Source organism: Perca fluviatilis, chromosome 19 (genome assembly GCF_010015445.1).
Source record: "Perca fluviatilis chromosome 19, GENO_Pfluv_1.0, whole genome shotgun sequence".
Classification (NCBI taxonomy): Eukaryota; Metazoa; Chordata; class Actinopteri; order Perciformes; family Percidae; genus Perca; species Perca fluviatilis.
Genome location: NC_053130.1, coordinates 8,852,794 through 8,874,121, shown reverse-complemented (window position 1 = coordinate 8,874,121; position 21,328 = coordinate 8,852,794). Strand labels below are relative to the sequence as shown.

Below are 21,328 nucleotides of genomic sequence, written 5' to 3'. Positions count from 1 at the left end.
AGATTCCGTGTGCCGAGGTGTAAAACAAACAAACTAAAGTTATCGTTTATCCCAACGTCCATCAAGCGGCAGATCTCCAAAAGTAAGGGGCCATCCACACGGAAACGCTTTTTGGTACATGTTTTGCATCGTTTTGGCCGATCGTCCAAACGAATCACACTGCCTGGAGACGCACTTTTTTGAAACCTGGTCCCAGGGTGAAAACATTCGAAAACGCCGCCCTTGCGTTGGTCGTTTGGACGGTGAAGCCGCATACTTGCGTATTGATGATGTCATCGCCACACCCCTCAACCTCTAGCCTTCGACGTCTTATCCCGCGACGACGTCTCATAACAACAACAATGGCGGACTACATGCTTGTGTTCCATCCATGTTGTGTTCCTGCTGGAGAAGATATTGAGCCTATTAGGGTTACTAGGGCTGTTTGGTTTCTTCTTCTACTGTCTGTTTGTATACAGCGCGCAAGCTTTATGCGCACGCTCCGTTTTTGGTGAATTTCTGTAGCAGAAACAGCCCCACCTATAGGCCTGGAATATGAAGTAGTGCGTTGAGTCATTTACAAATGGATCCGTTTGGACGCAAACATTCTTGAAACGACGCCAGGGAAGACGGGGGAAAAAAAGATTGTTTTGGTACGTGTGGACGTGGCCTAAATCTTAGCACAGCAGAGCAGGGGTGCAATCAATACACCAGCACTTTTGGCATTTTGCACTTTAATTATTACAGCTGTCATGCCTGTCCTTCTTTTGTGTAGGACACTTTGTTGATCTTATGTTGATGTTGATTTTATTTTATGTTGATTTGTTGATATGCACAATTTACTTCTGTTTGAGAAAAGTTTGCTAACATCTACAGTGTCCAGCTATAATGGGATATTATTTTGCCTTTTTTTTTTTTTGACACTGATACTTACAGTTTGTTTAATTTACACAGAGAAGTAATGGTTAAGCCATATCATACACAGAAAAACATAAAACCAAATAGCTAGAAAAGTCATTATCTTAAAGAAGTTTATTGGCTCCATGGTTTTTATCATCAGATCATGGCCTGATAGATTAAATGACTGGTCTGAACATTAGACCTTTGCAGCCAGTGATGGAAATCTGTGCTCAAAACTTTGCATAGTCTGAACCCCACCCAGCAAACATTCAAATACAGACAATGTCAAGAAACAGAGAGAGAGAACTGGAAGTAATGCAGACACACATTTAACTTTCTGTTCTCATTTGTGCAGGAGATTTGTCAGATCTCAGTAGTTTTATGGTGAATGATCACAGATAATAACAACAGGGCCACACATAGTACAAAGGACATGGACTCTCTGCATACAGTAAAGCCTATAGCCCCACACTTTTACATTTCATTTAACACCCATGTCCCATTCACTGCTGATCAAACTAAAGCTCAGCATAAATCCAGTCGTTTAGTTATTGTTTCACCCATAATCTTTTTTATGAAGTCCATGAAACCGATTGCTTAAAAGGTGCAAGTTTGTACTGTAGATTAATTTGTACTGTAGATAAGGCTGACCATTTTCTTTTTGTTCAAAGGTATAGTTCGTAAGTTTGGGAAATGTGCTTATTAGCGTTCCCGTGGAAACAGAAATGTACAAATTATAAGTTGTCGAGAGTCAAGCTAGCTGTTTCCCACTGGAACCAGTCTTTATGCTAAGCTAAGCTAATCGCCCACAGGCTCGAGCTCCATACTTAATGTGAAAACATGAGAATGGTATTGATCTTCTCATCTAACTCTTGGCAAGAAAGCAAAGAAGTGTTATATCCCCAAACGTCAAACTATTCCTTTAAGATTATTATTTTTTGAATTTTTTTTTTTAAATAACGTTATCTGAGATTTACACCTCTCTTTTGTTGCTCAATAACCCCCCCACCACATATCATAACACTTGTATTGGACAGATATTCTCACTGCTGTTATTTCTCCAGGTCGGTCTCATGAGGAACGGCCGTTTGCTCGCTGAAGGACCTCCAGACGCACTCATGAAGCAGCACAATGCAACAGTGAGTAAACAACTCGTTAAAACTCTCACAGGATGTATGGACACCCAGGGGAGCTGGTAGTCAGGGCATGGAGGTTGTTCATGGGACCACAAAGCAGACGATTTTATATCCTGTAGCACATCTCACAAACAATTCAAGGTGCTTTATATTTAGTATTACAATAAAGATGTGAAGTACAGTTAGATACATGTTGATAAAGATGAATGAAAGACCGACTATAGAAAACAACATAATAAGTAAAAAAATAAATCAAAAAGCTAAAAGAAAACAAACCAGGCTGGAATGAGAGATTTGAAGTGGGGTGAGGCCGCACCGAAAAACTGCAGATGTACACGCAGGTGAGAATACAAACTATTCATACTGGTCGATGGTTACCCACGCTACCTTCTGCTGCAGACCCTGGAGCACGCCTTCCTGCAGCTGTGTGAGACGTCGGACCAGATATTCTCTAAACGGGGGTCCAGTCCGCAGGGTGCGGCGCTGGAGAACAGCCAGTCGTTCGAGAGTGGGCGGGACGAGAGTCAGCCGATTCTCGCGGTCGGACCAGGAGCTGCAGAGGAAGTTCCAAAATATTCAGGTAGGCTACTAATTTGAAAAATGCAGTACGGGTCCTTATCTCAGTTCATTAGAAATATTAAGTTCCAAAACACCAAATATGATCTGCATGTGATGAAATACAGATGTTGACACACAGTTTTACAATCCGCCTGTTTTTGCAGGCTGATAAATATATGACTGGTCTGAAAATATACGTGAACAATGACCTTTGAGAGTGTGTTTTTGTGTGTTTAGTGGACTGGAAGGTGCGTGCCAGACATGTTCTGCCCAAGTGGAGAAACATCGCTGCCTTGATGATCAAAACTATGGTGCGGATGAAGAGAATGCCAGGGTATGTTGCAGTAATTAATAGTAACATGGAGTGATTAATAGCAGAAGTGATGATGTGCAAATATCTGTCAGCCACATGTTGAGGTTGACCCTCTCCCCTGCGTTCGCAGCTCATTGTGTTTCCAGTTCTTGCTGCCCGTCATCCAAGTCTCGCTGATCTGTTTGTGCATCGGAGGAGACCCAAATGGGATCCAGGTTGCCGTTGTGAACAACGACACCGCCCCCTCCGCTTACAGCCATTTGCTGCTCTCCTTCCTGGACAACTCCAGTGTGCACCAGGTATTTATTAATACACATCAGGTGTGACAACCCTCTGTTATCGTATTTACAGTATTGTCAACCAGAGGAAGTGGGTAGTTTCTGTTTTTGTTCTTTGTAGCAGATACATTTACTGTGAAACTGCATTTTTCTGTTGCCAATTGATTATGCCATTTAATTTTTGCATGCAATCAGACTGCACAGAAGTGTGTTTGTTTTGAGGCTCACAGATCTCAGAGGGACTGCTGGTATCTCAAATGGTTCAGTCTACAAAGGAAGTAACAGACGTCTCACCCAGTTTCTATATTTAATTTGACCTTTAGGTTTCACTTCTGTTCACAGCAGAACATTTCTTTCATTTTCTAGGAAATCTGTGAAAGGGGATAGGTAGTTTCTATGTGTGACATTGAACCACAAACGTTCAATATACTGTATAAAACACACACAGCTCTTGTGAAGCTGCTCAGTAACAAACATTAGAATCTTTAGAAATGTGCAGCAGCAGCACAATGTCACTGAAGTATGAAGTATCATCAAGTATCATAAGTCAGCATTCACCTGATATAAATTGAAACAGTGTATGACATATATACATTTTTCTTCATATATCTATAGGTGCCCTTGTCCCATACGGAAGCTTTGGATGGGATCTATAACGGAGAGTACTGGGGTGTCATTGGCTTTGGCAAGAACTTCACCAGCTACCTGACAAAAAGGTGACAATAGCACTTATGTTCCCAGTCCCCAGTCATCGTTTAATTATAAATCAATAAAAGCCATGTCATGTCAGGTTGCTATACGCTATATTTCGACTATAAGCTCATCTGCACACCAATTCTGTCCTCCACACTTGTCATGTAGAAGTGGTCTGCCTCATTCATATTCCACAAACAATATAAACAGTAGATACACTGTACATGTCTGTACAGAAGGCTGTGTTTGCTCATGACAAAGGAATTTTCAGCTTTGATACTCGAGAACAAGCAGAGCAGCGCCATCAAAATGCCAGTGTGACACACAGACAGCATTATAGCTGCAGAGAAACATGATAAACACGCACGGACACTCACTTTTAACCTTTACTGCATACATATTTTAACATTTTCACATATTGCAGAAGTACAGTAAAACCTTTTATTTATTTATTTATTTTTTACTTTACTCAATTGTGTAATATGTATAGCAAACCAAACCGCACAATAACGTCAATAACATTACAGTTCTTAGGTGAAAAGAATTACACAGGGGACATTGTACAACAACAATGCATTATTTTTTGCAGATGCTTGTTTTTAGCCACGCTGACTCTAGAGATGGAAATGTCAGTCGGTCCACCACTTTGGGCCAGACTGAAATTTCTCTATTTATGTATGGTGCCCAGAGGCTAAAGCCTACTGACTTTGGTGATCCCCTGTCTTTTCCTCTAGCACCACCATGAGGTTCAAATTTATGGTGTTGAGTGAAATTTCTCAACAACTATTGGATGAATTGCCCTGACATTTGGTTCAGACATTCATGTTCCTCCTCAGGATGAACTGTAAGAATTTTGGTGAACACATGACTTTTTATATAGCGCCATCATCAGGTCAAACTGGTAGTTCGTCCAATACTTTGATTTAGTACTAATTAGCAAATGTTAGCATTCTAACAGGCTAAGCTAGTGTTTTACTGATAAAAGGACTAAATTAAGGAGGTTCGGATCAAGCATTACCCTTTTTTTTCCTTCAAGCATAAAAACTTTAGAATCTACCTCCCTCTCTCTTTTTCTATCTCTCTCTTTCTCTTTCTCTTTCTCAAATGTCAAATGAGTTGAGTCACTTGAGAGTTGAAAAGTTGTTGTTTTAGGTGTGAATCGCATGTGTTTGTGCGTTTGACAATGTGGTCCTTCCTGTCCCTCACATAACTGGGCAGGTCACAGCTTAGCAACAACCAATCAAACATTCCTTCTTATTGAATCATGTGCCGTTCATGTGACAGTCCGACCTGAGGTAAACAAAGGTGTCACCTGCTCCTGTGACAATAACCTTTGTTTCTGTTCAGCGTTCTATCCATATAGACCAGATGGGATTTTATAAGGTTAAAAGTTTGCATCTATTCATTATGTGGACCAGGCATGATGGGTAAGGAGTTAATGCAAACCTACCTTTTTTTTTTAAAACATTGATGGAAATGTAACTAGTATTAATTGTTATGGGAAAAAGGGAAAAATTACTTTGGGAAAAAATGTTTTTTAGATTAATTGATGAATCGAGAAACTAACCAGTAGATGAATCGATAAATAAATCATTAGTTGATGCCATGTAGAGCTGTTCTAGAGGTGGAAACATTTTCATTTAAATGCCATTTGCCTGCAAGTACATCATCAGTCTGTTTCCTTCAAACACAAACACTGGAACAACACATTTGTATTATGGTTATTGCAGATATGTTTAAGGGTTTGTTACAAATTAGGGGAGCAAGGCATGAAACAATTAAAACCTGTGTCCACTGAAGCTGGACGAAACTCGAGGCCTGGCTGGAGTCCAGTTCACCTCCTAAACAAAGTTACATTTTCTAAATTGCATCCATTATATCCATTATACTGTATATCCTCAGTGTCTAAACGAGGCCATGAGCATTTCTGTATTTGTCTAAGAGAAATAATGAGCCGAGCTAACCTTCCCAGTTGTATTTAGATTAGTGATACCAGCCTGTACTCACATAGCCTTGTCAACTTATTGGCTTGGTTGCTGAGTAGCCCGGAGGTCATGCTGTCATGAATTAATTCAAAATTAAAAAAGGAGTTTTTTGTTAGTCACGCTACATGCCTTACCTGTTATTTCTGATCCTCGCCCTTTGAGATGTATTTGTGACGTGATGTGGAAACCTGAATATTTAACAACTGTCCCCTGTGTTGCCTGTAGAGATATTTATTTTTTCAGACAACAATGTTCATATTTTTTGAGTAAAACTTTCATATAGGATGACTGGTGCCAAAATACAGCCCTATTAAAAAAGTGTTGATCACATACATCTCAACCTGCTACATCTCTGTATATCTATCTTGTAATTTGTCTGTAAAAAAGCTTGTGTTGTGTAGATGACTTCAAGATACTATTCAGAAAATCTGCATCTTCAGCATCTTATCCCTCTTATTTTTGCTTGTATGCAACATTCCAATTTTATTGTTTATTGCTGAATGTTAAAAATAGAATAAAAATACATTTGAGATTATGATAATGACATACCTGATTTTAACAGGATGCTTCAGCGGCAGGTTTCCAGAGAGGTGGTTGATGGAGGATCAGTACACGTCTGGCTGGACCTGACAAGTAAGATTTCTCATAGTTTGTAGTGTTTTTGTAGACTGGGTACCCTATTGCTAAAGTGCCTGACTTTGCCGCCGATTTGATTTCGCCCTGCAGCTCAGGCTTGAAACCTGTACGTTTGTCTATCCTGCTTCTGTTACAATTTTGCGGGGACCAATCACAAACTGGCTTATCCACCTGGCACGCTGCCGGCGGGTTTAACACAATGGCGATAGAGAAGAGAAGCGACCAAGCAGCTTCTTGTTTACATTCGGCCACCGAAGCGCAGCAACCCGTTGATGCCCCTGTCTCTGCTACGTCACCCGGATCGTTGGTCTGATTGGTTGAAGGACTATCCAATTGCGTACAGAGTCATTTGAACTATGCCCCTTGATCACGCCTCTTGTGCAGTAGAAAATAAAGAGCAAACTCCCCAGACTAATGTTCAATCTTAAAAGATTGAGCTTGGTCTGGTGATAGCCAGACTAGTGTTTTTGCTGAAATGGCTCAATTTCAGAATCAGAATCAGAAAGGATTTATTGCCAAGTAAGTAACACTTACAAGGAATTTGCCTTGGTTGTTGCATGCATAAACATATTAAACATTAATATGGAATGAACAAACAATAAATACAAAAACAAATGTGTACATACATTGAGAGAAAAAGAGGCTGTGTGGATTAGTGCAGGATGTGCAAAAAATTTTGAGGGATGTGCAAAAGTTCAGGATACATGAAATGTGCAATTTAATAACAGTTGCATTGAATAATTGCCATTACAATGCATGGCAATTAACACATGGGTGCAATTTAAAGAGTTTTATAACTCAAGTGATATTCTAGCATGTGTTATGTGAAATTTCTTGCCAAAAAATATATTGTACTATTGGTATATTGTGGAAATATCGAATGTATTGTTTTGAAATTAAATCCTTCACATCTGCTTTATATTTTATTAACACGTACTGTGCATGTACAATATCCAAAACAGAATCCCAGTGGAAATAGCATTACACATTACACACAGATATCACCTACTGTGGCTCTGAGAAACAAAAGTTGTTAATATTTGCTGTTAATGTTTTTGTCTAGATCGACAAATTGGCTTAATGCTCCAGAAGAAACTACATGAGGCCTTTCAGGTATAAATACATAATGTGTTTCTTCTTATGTTTGTTTTGTCAACTGGAGCCCCGTGCAAATGTTCAGTTGTCATCTTCCACGGAGAGATACAATCAGAAATCATTCAGCACACCCAGAAAATATAAGACGTCTGACAACATACAAGACATTCCTGTGTAAACGTTCAGTACAAGTTATGTTATGTACAGCAAACACACTTAATACATCACACTTGGCTGATTGCCATTGCTTTAGGGCACTACAGCAGCATTATGTTTGTTAACTGGTTTCTACTGTAACGTATTACAAAACACACATTTTTTCACTTTTTGTTACAAAGTGAAAAAGCCCAAAGTCCACCCCAGATAGACTTACCATCTTCCAGAGAAAACACTGTTCACAAACTGCTCCAAACAGCTCTGTTGTAGTCCAGCCTTTACTTCAGAGACAAACGTGCGTCATTTTGTAACACACGTTTTAATGCTCGCCTAGCTGCTAGCGTGGCACAACCTCATGCTCTGCAACTGACAAGCTAGCAGTACTTACTGAGCATGTGCGACTCCCAATAAAGATGGTACAGAAGTGTGATGTCTCACTCTGTAGCTAAAACAGAGAGCTCAACACACAGGGTGAAAAGAGGAGCTGCAGCAATGTGCAGTACAATGAAAATATGGTGTTTTCTGAAAATTAAACCACATAAACCTATTCTGGTACAACCTCTAAATACAATTATGAACCTGGAAAATGAGCATAATATGAGCACTTTAATACTATTCCTATCCTTATACTGAATTTGATTTACTAGTATTCTTTAACTTGTTAAGATTGTCATTCTGTCCTTTCTTCGCAGGCCTTTGTGGAGAATAAGTTGGGCAGCATGGCATACCTGGTCGCGCTGCCAATAAAGGTAAACATTTTTTTTATTATTAAATGCAATACAGCAATAAAAGTCTCATGAATGTTGCATTTGTAGCTGGGATTGTGTGTGTTAGTAGAGTGTTTCTGCTACATACTGTCTGATCAAGTCAATTTTAATCCTTTGTTTCTGTCGTCTTGCAGTTTGAAGAGCCGATCTATGGCAGCCAAAACACAGACTTCACTACATTTGTGACACCTGGAGCTGTGCTCAGGTCAGTGTGAAGTAGTCTATATCCTTGATGTTCCACTTCCTGGATTGCTCCGGTGCTGCAGGAAATTCCGCCGGATGCATGTATTTTCGTCGATTTCGCTCAGCACTGCCCAAGACGATTGTGATTGATTTAAAGAAATGCCAATAAACCAGGGCACGTTTTTCTCCCATCCCGCAATACTGTGTGGACTAGCCAGACCCTCCTCCGCTACGCAGCGTGTGGATGGTCTGGCGAAGCGAGACTAGTGTGATGTGAGGTGGTTGATGTAATAACTTTGTATTGACTGTTCACTCTCCTTTTGTTACTTCATGTATGGTTTGAGTAAGACTTTATTAAAACACATGTTGCTAATGGTAGATAATGTTGTATGTAATGTTGTAGGAGGAAAAATGTGATGATCTCTTTGCTCAGTTACCCTGAGGGAATGACTAGTTTATTTCTCTTCCTCTTCCTCTTCCTCTCTGGTCCTCCAGTATCACATTCTACCTGGCAGTGGGTCTGACAGCTCTCTCCTTTGTCCTGGAGAGGAAGGAGGGGCTTTTGGACAGGTGCTGGGTCGCAGGTGAGAGGTAGAAGTTCACACTTCAGTGCAACACAAACAGAAAAGCTGTGACCCTTGTCCATTACTAACACTGTTCATCCTAATTCTTTGCAGGTTTTGGGGTTGTAGTGTGTTCACATTCTGTGAAGAGCGAGCAAAGTAATTATTGTAGTCAAGAAAGCCAGTATGTGTGGCCAGGTTGGCTCAGTGGGTAGAGCAGGCGCACATATACTTAGAGGTTTATGCTTTGACGCAGAGGTCCAGGGTTCTGATCTGTGATGATTTCTTGCATGTCTTCCCCTTCTCTCTCCCCTTTCTCACCTAGCTGTCCTGTCAATTAAAGGCAGAAAAGCCCCAAAAAAGGGAAGCCAGTATGCATATTACAAAAAAAACACTATTTTCCTTCACTGCAATGTAAAATGAAAATGTTGGAGTTACTCAGCTGCAAAAAAAACAAAATCAAAATAATCATGGATATTGGTGAGACAGCTCCAGGAAGATCTTGGATAAACGTTTAGCTTTGTTTCTGTCAAATGTTACTGGCAGCGGTGATTGTGTATTGGTGCATGTGTTGCATCATTTCTTGTTAGTACAAAACAGTTAGAATAAATATATTTTGTATTACAACTGCAAAACCAGTATCCTATGAGAATTATTATACAGTGCATACTGTACAATTAGTATGTGGTATGGAGTTGTTAATTTCTGAATTGGTTGCTTCCCTTCTGACCAAACATGATACAGTAGTGAAGAGTAAATGCAAGCCGTGATCTTTTTTGTCCTTCACAAGCAGACATAGAAATGTATGTCACTTATTCCTGTTCAAATGCAAATTTATAATATAATTTATCTTTATAGAAGGGAAGACATTTCTTCTGCAGCTGCAGGAAACATACTGTACATTTGAATTTGGACAGCTTTACTGAAGAAATGACAGACATCGTCTGAAAATGCATATTTTCTAACATTATTCTGGTTGCTTTGGGAGGTTTTTATGGACCTTTTTTGGGCAGATAATGCAAATTAATTTAAATCCGTCGACTGTAGGTGATAATACGTTCATGATAGACATTTAATATTGATGTGGATCCAATAATTGCGTCATTTTAGTGTAATTTTAGATGTGACCAGTAGAGGGAGTAACATGATCAGAGCAGAATTTGAAGATGTGCTTAGGGTTTACCAGCAAACATAAGGGAGTTTTTTTGTTGTTGACCAAACGTGTTTTTTCACAAACCTCATATTGGTTATGTATTTGGAACTGGTCGATTGCAATTTCTTATGTCCAATACACTAAGCACCATTCATTATTTTTATCTCGTCTCTCTTTATCGTAATTTGTCGTCTTTATCTGTCATTGATGATAGACAGACAGTATGAATGTGTGTATGTTTTGGTAGACTGTAGAAACTGAATTGCCCTTCGGGGATAAATAAAGCTATCTGTATCTGTATTGGTTTTTGATTACTTATTATGAATTATTGGATTAAAAACTTAACAGGAAGCTGTAAATTGTATTTTTTATAATCATTGGAATTGTTACAGCCGTTTAGATTCAGATGAAATTGAATGAACCTGGGTCGGTGATGATTTACTTCTGATAGGTTTAAGAGATTTTTGACAGAGCTTGTGATTGAATAATAATGCGTTATTATTTTTGTCTCTCCACCAGGTGTGAGCTCCCTGGAGACGATGCTGGCTCACCTCTTCTCTCAGCTGTTTGTTATCAGCGTTCAGATCCTCCTGCTGCTCCTCTTCATACTGCTCGTCTTCAAGGTCCGTACTCCCGACCTGATGCAGGCGATAAAACACACAGCTCCACTGACAAACACAAACACACTCTTCAGACAAGATGAAACTTCATTGATTGGGAAATAGGTCTGTGCAGCAGCAAAAATAAGATCTGCAGGGAAGAAAGTAACAGCAGGAAAATATGGAATGAGTAATAAAACAATCAAATGAACAATATAAATAAATCATGGAATTGTTTGATAATATAAACAAAGCTGATTGTTTTTATAGTGTATAACCATTTCTTTTCACAGACACACGGGTACACACGTGTGTTTCTTTAACCCTTGTGTTGTCTTCCCGTTGACCAGGAACTTTTTATTTTTTTACTGCTTTTGACGATTTTTGAAAATGTCACTTTTTTCAATGCTTTTTTTTTTTTTTAATTCATGGTCAATGAACTTAATTTAAATGACATCATACCTAATTTTTGAGTTTAAAAAAGCTAAAATTATGAATTATTTTGACTAATAGTTACGATCAGAGGATGTTGAATGAATCACAGACTGGTTTATGTTTAACCATTTATTTATGTTTAATTAGGATACTGTTTTAAAACCTCTTAAATTTGTCTTTTCGAATGCTATGAAATGGAAGTATTAATTTTACCTGCAAGGAATGTTGTATGGGTTCCATCCAATGTACATGCATACATCCAAGTAATTTTGGGGCGATTTGGTTGTAAGAAACCCATATTTCTGATATAAAACATCTTTCAAAACGGGTCAAATTTGACCCGAGGACAACACAAGTGCTAATCATTCTTCTCTGTGGTTTGCTCTTCATTGTAATGCCAATACCTGTTTGGAAAAACAGACCATAGGGTCAATCCTGTTCCACTCCTGAGACCACGACACTGCCAGTTAATGTTAAAGTGACAGTGAGAATATTTCCTGTACCATTTAACGACCAAAGCTGCTGTTGAAGCCAGTTTTCTGAGACTGGGAGGCCAATTAAAAGCCTCTGAATAAGGTCACTCGATTCCTAATATGATTTGGTTTGTGGAAGGTTTGACGTGTTGAAGGTTAATGTGGCACAAATCTAGCAGGCCTGTTCATTTGCATTTTTTACTACATCATCACAAATCTGACTTTTCCTACGGTACACAATTATGCTAATAGTAATTCATTTCAACCATCAAACAGACCTATTTTTCCAAGATCATGTCGTATCATTCCAATCTCTTCTGTGAAACATTCACGTGACGGTGTACAGGAGGGGGAATGTGGTGTGAATGTTCTCGTGTGAGTCATTGATTGCCAATACACAAGTGTAGGGAATCAATACAGGAAGAAGGTACTCAGACAAGAGAGGATAGATATCATTTGTGTGTGTGTTTGTGTGTTGAGTCAATACAGGCGCATGTTTTGTGTGTGTGTGTGTGTGTGTGTGTGTGTGTGCATCCATGCGTGTGTTAATTAAGGTGCTGAAGTCCAAATAGACCAACACCATAAATCACTTCCTGCATTGGCCGTATCCAGGGATCACTGTGGGATCGCCACGACAACAGCCCTTGATTGCTGTGGCAACCGGACAGTCATGTGGACTATCGGTGTGGGTCTATTTTTGCATGTTGTCAGGGGAGACGGATAGTGGAAATGTGCACCAACACACACACACACACACACACACACACACACACACACACACACACACACACACACACACACACACACACCTCTGCTCTGTCCGCACTCCTTTCTATCTGTGTGATTTACAACCAGACTCAATCAGCAGTGACATTTTATTTAGTTTCTTGTATTTTTGGCCGAAGATCAGTGCAGAACATCAGTGTTTCTGTCTCTGGTCTCTCCCTCGTTCCCTCTATTCCTTTCTCTATTTTTATTGATATTATCTTCTCATCTTTTCTCATGTTCTTTTCAGAACTGAAGGAATAATCTAGCCAATAAATCTTACTTTCCGAAGCAATAACCTTCCTCCAACATTTACTGTTCTGCTTCCAAGACACAACACAAGACAGGAAGAGGAACGCATCGCTTGATCAATGTCGCATTCTTCCAGTACCGCCTTACAAAAACATATCTTCATATTACATGCATTTTTCTTTCTTGTTGGCACCTACATTACCCACAAAGCAACTCAACCACAGTTCTGATAGTAGCTATGTTAGCTTTTTACTCTTCCGCCACATCCGACGCTGACTCAAGTGACATCACAAATTAGACTTTATTCATCAGAAAATTGACAAGAAAAAGTATTTAAAGGGTGAATGTATTAAAGTCAACCATAGACTGACCAAGATATACCGTTTTCACAAATGAATGGATTAAGATGAAAGATTGTATTCGCTAAAGAATATCCAACAAAGTTGGTTGTAATATTGTCTGTTTTGTTTTTAATGGTCATTTATATGTTGTACATGTAAAAAATAATGTATATGACTGTGCAAATGCAATTTTGTTCTGACTTTAATTTCTATTATCTCTTTTTTTAACCTTTTTATTCCATTTTTAGGTCCACTGCAGCTGAAAATAGCCTCTTATCTTTTTTTTTTTTTTTTTTTTTTTTTTTTTTTTTTTTTTTTTTTTTTTTTTTTTTTTCTCTCTCTCTCTGCAGATACCTAATGAAGGCTCCTTGGCGCTGGTCATAGTTCTGATCGTGCTGCAGGGCATCACCGGCATCTCGTTTGGCCTCGTCATCTCAGCCGCAATCGATGACGAGCAGAATGCCAACCAGGCCGCCCTGGGCATATTCTACCCTAACCTCATCCTCAGCGGTAGGCCTTTGTGTGCATGTGTTTTGGCCAATATACTGCCCATCCTGCTCCAGCTCATGCAGTCTTTTTCTCTCTGAAAAGAAATATTTTGTCGCTAACTCAAAAGCTGAGGTTCAAAATGTATTCTGAGCTTTGAAACAGCAGTAAAGAAAATGTTACCACAAGGTCCATTTAGTAGCTGTTGTGGGACTTTCTGTCATATCATATTTGAACCTCAGAAGTCCTTAAAGTGGTTTTCTAAAAAACAAAATTGAAATTTGGACCTTGTGGTGAGTTGTTTACAAGTTTCAAGATTGAACTTTGAACCTCATATCATGTTTTTTTTTGTGTGTGTTGTTGCAACATCCTCACTTCCTTGCCTGCTTTGTTCTCATCACAGCAGGGCAACAAGACAAGAGAAAACAGAGATTGTTTAAATGCTTTATGAGGAGAAAACATCCAGATGCACACTGTATTTTAACAGCAGGTATAAATGACAGTATCCTCTCTGTCCTGTACTTCAGGTATCATCTGGCCTGTGGAGTGTATCCCGTATCCTCTCCGCTATGTCAGCCTGGCTCTCCCTCAGACCTACGCCTCAGAAGCCCTTCGCTGTATAATGTACAGAGGTAATGTACACGCACACGTTACACAACACTCATCAGTTTCATAATGCTATTGCCTGGTGTGTAGTTAGCGTATGTAGGGTCAGGGGCATGCACACAACATAGTCAGGCGTCTAAATCATTAATCAGCTCTGGATCCTGTGCAACTTCCTGGGATGTTAGGTAAAGTGGTTTCGCTGTCTCCCAATCTTTCTCCTTCTCCTGACCTCCCCGTCTCCGAAATATAAGACCTGACAACAGTTGGAGCTCCCTCCAAGTTACATGACACGCGCCAAGCACAGGAAGTCAGAGGAGCCATTTCCTGTTTGAAAACCTTATCGTAGAGGTGACGTGGAAGACGAGACACAGGCAGAAGTCGACAGTGTCAGAATTCAATTCGGGGGATTAACTGGATTAACGGATTCTTTGCAACTGCATCCTGCCACATTCACTGATTGGATTCACTTAAACCCTGGTGTCTCATGCCATATGGTATTTTAATGTTTCTACATGCATAAATCACTACAGCGTGGATCAGCTTGTATCCAGATGTTTGAGATGTATTATCTGGATTATCATCTCATATCATCTGCTGTTTCCAAGGTCAAGAATAAACTTTTAGAATGGAATACATGCACTGAAATTGTTGTGAAAAAAAGTAAAACACAGTGACACTAGAGTAGAGGCAATAAAAACACATGTAATTTTTTCTGCTGTAAGTTCCAAGTTATGATGCAAACCTGCATCATGTAATAAAACCAGGTGTTGAAAGTCAATAGAGTTCGACAACATTTTACTAATCTGAGAGGAGTTAAAATTTTCCACTACTTCATTTGTTGCCCATGGTAAGCATGTAAACTAGAGACATATTAACCAATTTTTTTTTTCTTGCATTATGTTTAATCAAACATAACTTTGATCAAATTTGATCTAGCATACTCAAATATTCTTTTTTTTTTTTATCATAAAAATTTCTTTTATTTAATATTTTAAATATAATTATAGTTTGACATTTTGGGAAATGCAGAAGATAGATTCCACTGTCATAGCTGTCAGTTAAGTATGAAGTTACTGCCAGCAGCTGGTTAGTTTAGCTTAGCATAAAGACAGGGAAAAAGAGTCCATTTTTTGGGGGGGCACTTCTGTCTTTAATGGATAGGAAAGTTGTGAAAGCAGGAGAGAGAGGGGGAGGACATGCACGAATTTGTCCCAGGTCAGACTCGAACCCTGGACCTGGCATAAACCTCTGCATATGTGCGCCTGCTCTACCAACTGAGCTATCCTGGCCACGCAGAGTCCAGTTTTTGTATGGATTAAACAAACAAAGATGTAGATGATGTTGAACAAAGATGTAACATGTTGATTAGTGAACTTTAGAGGTGCTAGTAGGTGGCTGTTTTTTGAATACCTTTAAACAGAGCCAGGCGAGCGGTTTCCTCCTGTTTCCAGTCATTATGCTATGCTAAGCTAACTTATTTTAGCCACAACTGTTGCTTTAAAGCTTTAGTGCGTAACTTTTTGATATTAATGAACGTCCGTTAAATTCAAGCCATTGCTAAATGAGTTGCTACAAAGCTAATTAAGACTATCAGCTCCACACAACTCTCTCTGTATCTCTCAGTATGGCTATGTTCAGAAGATTGTGGCGTCCGGCGACTTTCGTGCGCTGAACTCAACCTCTTCTGAAGTGTCCATCATGTTTTATGAATCCTACCTTGTCCTTCTTGGCTACTAGCAAATGCGTGGAGGAGTGTGTGTGTGTGTGTGGGGGGGGAGGCTTGTATCATGTGGACGCGCCAACATTTTTGTCGTAAAAATAGTAATAAATAGTGAGCAGTAACATAAATCTTTCCAACAGGTTGGGGTCTGTCTCGGATGATGGTGTGGCGAGGATTTGCGGTCACCTTGGGCTGGAACACTTTCTTCATCATCCTGGCCACGGTCATCTTAAAGCTGCGGACGTGACAGCCTCGTCCCAGAGAACCTTCTTTTAGTGTTGGGACAGAGCCGTCAGGTGAAGCCCAGGAGCACAACGACTCACCTGGGCCTCCTGTCCGTGGAGGGACCGGATGCAGCAAAGAGCAGGAGGAGGGAGGGCGCCACTGTAGATTAATGAACTGATGAGGTTGATGCATCATTCTTTCTCATTCACATTATCCATCACACACACACACACACAGACACACACACACACACACACACACACACACACACACACACACACATACCAATCAGCTGCCTGATTCTGCAACAGTTGCTTTGGCCTGCAAGAGTGAAATTTCAAAATGCTACACGTAGAAGTACACAAGACAGAATATGTGCATGCACAAAATGAAAATATGTTAAATAGTTAATGATAACTGAGGAAAGTGTTTAGTCCTATGGTTTGTTTTACTTCTATGTGCAGCTTGTTGGAACATTTCACCCCCAGAATGGACCATGTACCAACTCAGGGTCGCTTTTTTATTTCTGTTTGCTCTTGCGCTTAATGCTTATAGAGAGATTTGGTGGTGAATATACTGACTATAGCTGTCGGACAATGCTTTTGTCCGCACAGTATTTGTTGCCTACCTTATATTTACATTATAGAGAAATTGTATGGAAATGTGAAAAGGAGTCTGAGCACAACCAGAACATGTTAAAACTGTTATTTTCTCCAGTTGCTTCGCTAAGCAGAACACTTAATGTTGTTGCATTATGTCGCGGGAACCCAGAATAGGTTTCAAAGTGCTGATCGCTTCATATTGTTCAGGAAATTCTCACCCATTCAGGCTTCCCACAGCAACAATATCTTCTTCAGTCAAGTCTGTGTTGATATGTACATGCCCTATCTGGTGTGTGACAGGAAGTGGTAACTCATGTTGGTGTGTTACGAGGCTCTCAGCTGCAAACGGTCGTCTTTGTTCTTAGTTTAGGTTGATGGTCGTATGTTTATGAGCCTGCATCTCCGTTGAGAGGGAAAAGCGTGGTTTGATGTTGGTGATGGGAAAGACTTGGTACTGTATAATTAAGTTTCTGTTTTTCTCCACTTTGCTCAACAGAGTGGAGGCTGTTGGATAGATTCTCAGGTCAGGTGTGTCATGCTCTTCATGTTTGCATCCATGCAACATATGTTCTGTTTTTTACACAAAAGTTTCAAGCTGTGGCCAGGTTGGCTCAGTTGGTAGAGCAGGTGCACATATATAGAGGTTAACTCCTCGATGCCGTGGGTTCGACTCAGACCTCCGGCCCTTTGCTGCGTGTCATTCCCCCCTCTCTCTCCCCTTTAATTTCTTCAGCTGTCCTGTGGAAATTAAATAATCTTAAAAAAAAAAAAAATTCAAACTGCTCATACTCTACACAGTATACTTTTTTTATGAATCTTCCACCAACAATAGCACAGAGTAAAAGCACACAGGAGTAATGCTGTTTTGGATTCAACATGTCGCGGTGATGTGGGGACGCTGTGGTGTCTGCACTGTTGGAAAAGGGAAGAAATATCCAGAAATGAGGAATAACTGAAATCTAAACAATGAGTAGTTGGAATGTAGTTGGTGAGTGGAGTCACCGTTGGTTTAGAACGATTGAGTTTGAGTCAAAAACTTGATTTCTCTTCCTTTTTTTTGTACAAATAATCACTCATGAAGAAGGTTACATTTTAAAATAACTCTTTTGGGTCTTTTGACTTTATATTATCGGATATCTTTATAAAAGATACAACACAATAAAATGTATTTGTTTTAAAACAGTAGCCTAGTCTTTAGATTGTGGGATATTTTTCCACTGAGCTTTTTTAAATATATATTTTAAACAAACATGAAACAACATGGTAAAATAATGGATGATAGAGTTGAAAAGGCTAATTACGAGAAAAAAGTAACCAAATTAGAAAAAGATAACTGTTATCTGGTAATAATAAATTATATCCAGTTTGTTTCTTTGCATTTTACTCATTTCTATGAAGATTAATGAGCTCTCTGACTTGACCACAAGCATTCTGCCTTTAAAGGAATAGTTACACATATACATATATACGCATATTTGCTTTCTTGCCAAGAGTAAGATGAGATCTAACTCTCAGCAAGAAAGAAAATATTTCCCAAAATGTCAAACTATATTTTTGAAATAGAGAACCTTTGACAGACCTGCAGTGTAGAAAAGGCAGCAGACTCCAGACTATGCATCATATGTTGTGCCAATCTCAAAGATTTAGAAATGTTTACATTCATCTGGACGCCTGCCTAATACTGAACATCATGAACATGTCTTTAATATCAGATGTTTTTCCATTTTAGCTGTAGGACTAAACACATATACCAGCATGTGTTGTGTTAAAGTGCTCATATTATGCTTTTGGGCTTTTTCCCTTTCCTTTATTGTGTTATATATCTTTTTTTGTGCATGTTATAGGTTTACAAAGTGAAAAAGCCCAAAGTCCACCCCAAAGGGACTTACCATCTCCAACAGAAAACACTGTTCACAAACTGCTCCAAACAGCTCTATTGTAGTCCAGCCTTTACTTCCGTGATGAACGTGCGTCACTTTGTAACACACGTTATAATGCTCGTCTAGCTGCTAGCGTGGCACGCCCTCATACTCTGCTTCTTATTAGCAAGTAGTCCTAGTAGACTCCCAACAAAGATGGAATAGAAGTGCGATGCCTCACTCGGTAGCTAACACAGAGAGCTCAACACACAGGGTGAAAAGAGTAGCTGCAGTAATGTGTAGTACAACAAAAATATGGTGTTTTTTTAACATTAAACCATGTAAACCTATTCTGGTACAACCTCTAAATACAATTATGAACCTGAAAATGAGCATATGAGCACTTGAAGATGTTGTTGTGAATGATGAATTTGTGTCCATTAACAGGATAAATAATTAATGTAAATGTCTGTAAATCGGTTTGTGTTGGATTACGTCGTGGTCGAATGGTAAAGTTGGGTGTACAGTAAGCTGTTGGATGTTGAATCTTAAGGAGAGAGTTCCGTGCACTGTAAATCTGCTGTTGCTCTGCTGTACAATCATCAGTGTTTCTGTCGCACATTTTAAGGGATATTGTGTTCTTCTTTGATAGGAGAGCCAACTGTGAGTATATATACTGTAGCTCTGTTTATATTCTTACCTTGATAGAAAGTTGAAGATGAATCCCACACTCTGGTGAGATTGCCTCCGTGCCCCGCTTGACCCCCATCACACAGTAATGTACCTTTATAAAGTTTAAAATGGTGGACAATCTCTGGTAAAATTGTCAACGCTTATGTGACTGTATTGACATTACTTGGTAATATTGTGATTTTCACTTTTTTTTTTTTTTTTTTTTTTTTAGAATATTTCTGGACAATTGGGTGTTTAATCTGTTTAAGATTATCATGTGATGACTTTTGTTCCAAAGTGCTCTATATTCATTTTCAAGGAATAAACTTTTGTTCACTAACAGTTAACATTAACACACATATACATATGCTCCAGCTGCCTACAAAACCAACCAACCAACCATGACGTAAAAAGTAAACATCTTGGAGCAAGACCCCTAATGCATATAGCTTTTTATAAGATTTATATGAACTGCAATTATACTGCTGAAGACACTATTTAAAAAAAAAAAAAAAAAGAAGCTGATTAGACGGTTCTTATTAAATTATAATAACTATAATGCTACTACATGCATGACTGAGGATGCCCTCTCTGTGTGATTTATGTCTGTGTTGTTTTGTCTGTGGTTTGAAGAGGGCGGGATGTCACATATTTCTGTGCACCAATCAGACTTTTAGCAATATTTAAATGGAAATCTGATGCCAGTTTGGTTGATTGCAGGGCACTGTCAGTCAAATCTGGAGATAGGTCTAGCAAGCGAGGCTAGTCAAATCTGATCAAAGCACAGCCACACAGAGTTTTTGAGTGGTAAACTCTTAATAAATAATGTTTTTGGAGCTTTACGTTGAATAGAAGCCTAAAATGCCTATTCATTAAGTAAATAAAATTGGAATATTTAATATTCTTCATTCAGATTAAGGTAATCAGAACTGTATACAGTATCTCACAAAAGTGAGTACACCCCTCACATTTTAGTACACATTTCATTATATCTTTTAATGGGACAACACTGAAGAGATTACACTTTGCTACAATGTAAAGTATTATGTGTACAGCTTGTATAACAGTGCTGTCCCCTCAAAATAACTCAACACATACCCATTAATGTTTTTTAATGGGTGCACAGCCATTATGTCGGTTAGCCTAATAGCTGGTTTGATTTGTATTGAGAGATGATTTTATGGAAAGTACCCCATGCCAATCTCTAGGTATGGTGAAGGGTATGTGATGATGTGGGGCTATTTTAATTCCAAAGACCAAGGGAACTTTATCAGGATGCGTAGAATCCTGGATCCATGAAATAACTGGCCTTTAAAAATAAAAATCTGCCTACCTCTATGGGATTTTAACATAACACTTAATACTTTACATTGTAGCAAAGTGTAATTTCTTCAGTGTTGTCCCATTAAAAGATATAATGAAATATTTACTAAAATGTGAGGGGTGTACTCATTTTTGTGAGATACTGTATATAGCCACTTTATATTCAGTTTTTTTACTTTAATATTGGGATATTGCATTTCATGTAAACATATGTCATGTTATAAATTCCACTCTGCTCCAAACTCCAGTCGACTACCTCCGCTGTCTCCCCCCAAAGGACATGTAAAGCATTTCCACTCCTGTGTTGTGACATGTATGCACTGTGATAGCAGACATGCTTTAATGAAGTTCTATTCTTGTATTTTGAAAGAATAAACCTCGTTGAGAAATCCTCCCTTTGTCTCATTGGTCGGCATTTCAGAGCGCTGCCAGATTTTACACAATACCAAAAGCACAAAATCTCCCCCACAATCCCTGTGTTTACAAAAACACCCGCAGGCCATGGACGACAGATTCATTCAATGACATCATGCTCACTTGCATCACTGTGTTGCCTGTTACCATGGTGATGATGA

At 39.1% G+C, this 21,328-nt stretch overlaps 1 protein-coding gene across 4 annotated transcripts in view; it reads left to right on the top strand.

Moving 5' to 3' along the window:
- The window catches only part of abch1 (ATP-binding cassette, sub-family H, member 1), a 35,423-nt gene extending 16,647 nt beyond the window's left edge, over positions 1-18,776 (top strand). For all 4 annotated transcript variants that reach the window (XM_039784132.1, XM_039784133.1, XM_039784134.1 and 1 more), the window contains 14 exons: positions 1,944-2,018; positions 2,415-2,595; positions 2,811-2,907; positions 3,017-3,185; positions 3,780-3,880; positions 6,405-6,475; positions 7,542-7,591; positions 8,422-8,478; positions 8,631-8,701; positions 9,175-9,263; positions 10,915-11,018; positions 13,611-13,770; positions 14,274-14,378; positions 16,213-18,776. In XM_039784132.1, the coding sequence (XP_039640066.1) occupies positions 1,944-2,018; positions 2,415-2,595; positions 2,811-2,907; positions 3,017-3,185; positions 3,780-3,880; positions 6,405-6,475; positions 7,542-7,591; positions 8,422-8,478; positions 8,631-8,701; positions 9,175-9,263; positions 10,915-11,018; positions 13,611-13,770; positions 14,274-14,378; positions 16,213-16,319 (1,437 nt within the window). In that variant the 3' untranslated portion in view covers positions 16,320-18,776. The remainder of the gene's footprint in view (positions 1-1,943; positions 2,019-2,414; positions 2,596-2,810; positions 2,908-3,016; positions 3,186-3,779; positions 3,881-6,404; positions 6,476-7,541; positions 7,592-8,421; positions 8,479-8,630; positions 8,702-9,174; positions 9,264-10,914; positions 11,019-13,610; positions 13,771-14,273; positions 14,379-16,212) is intronic.
- The last annotated feature ends 2,552 nt before the right edge of the window (positions 18,777-21,328 follow it).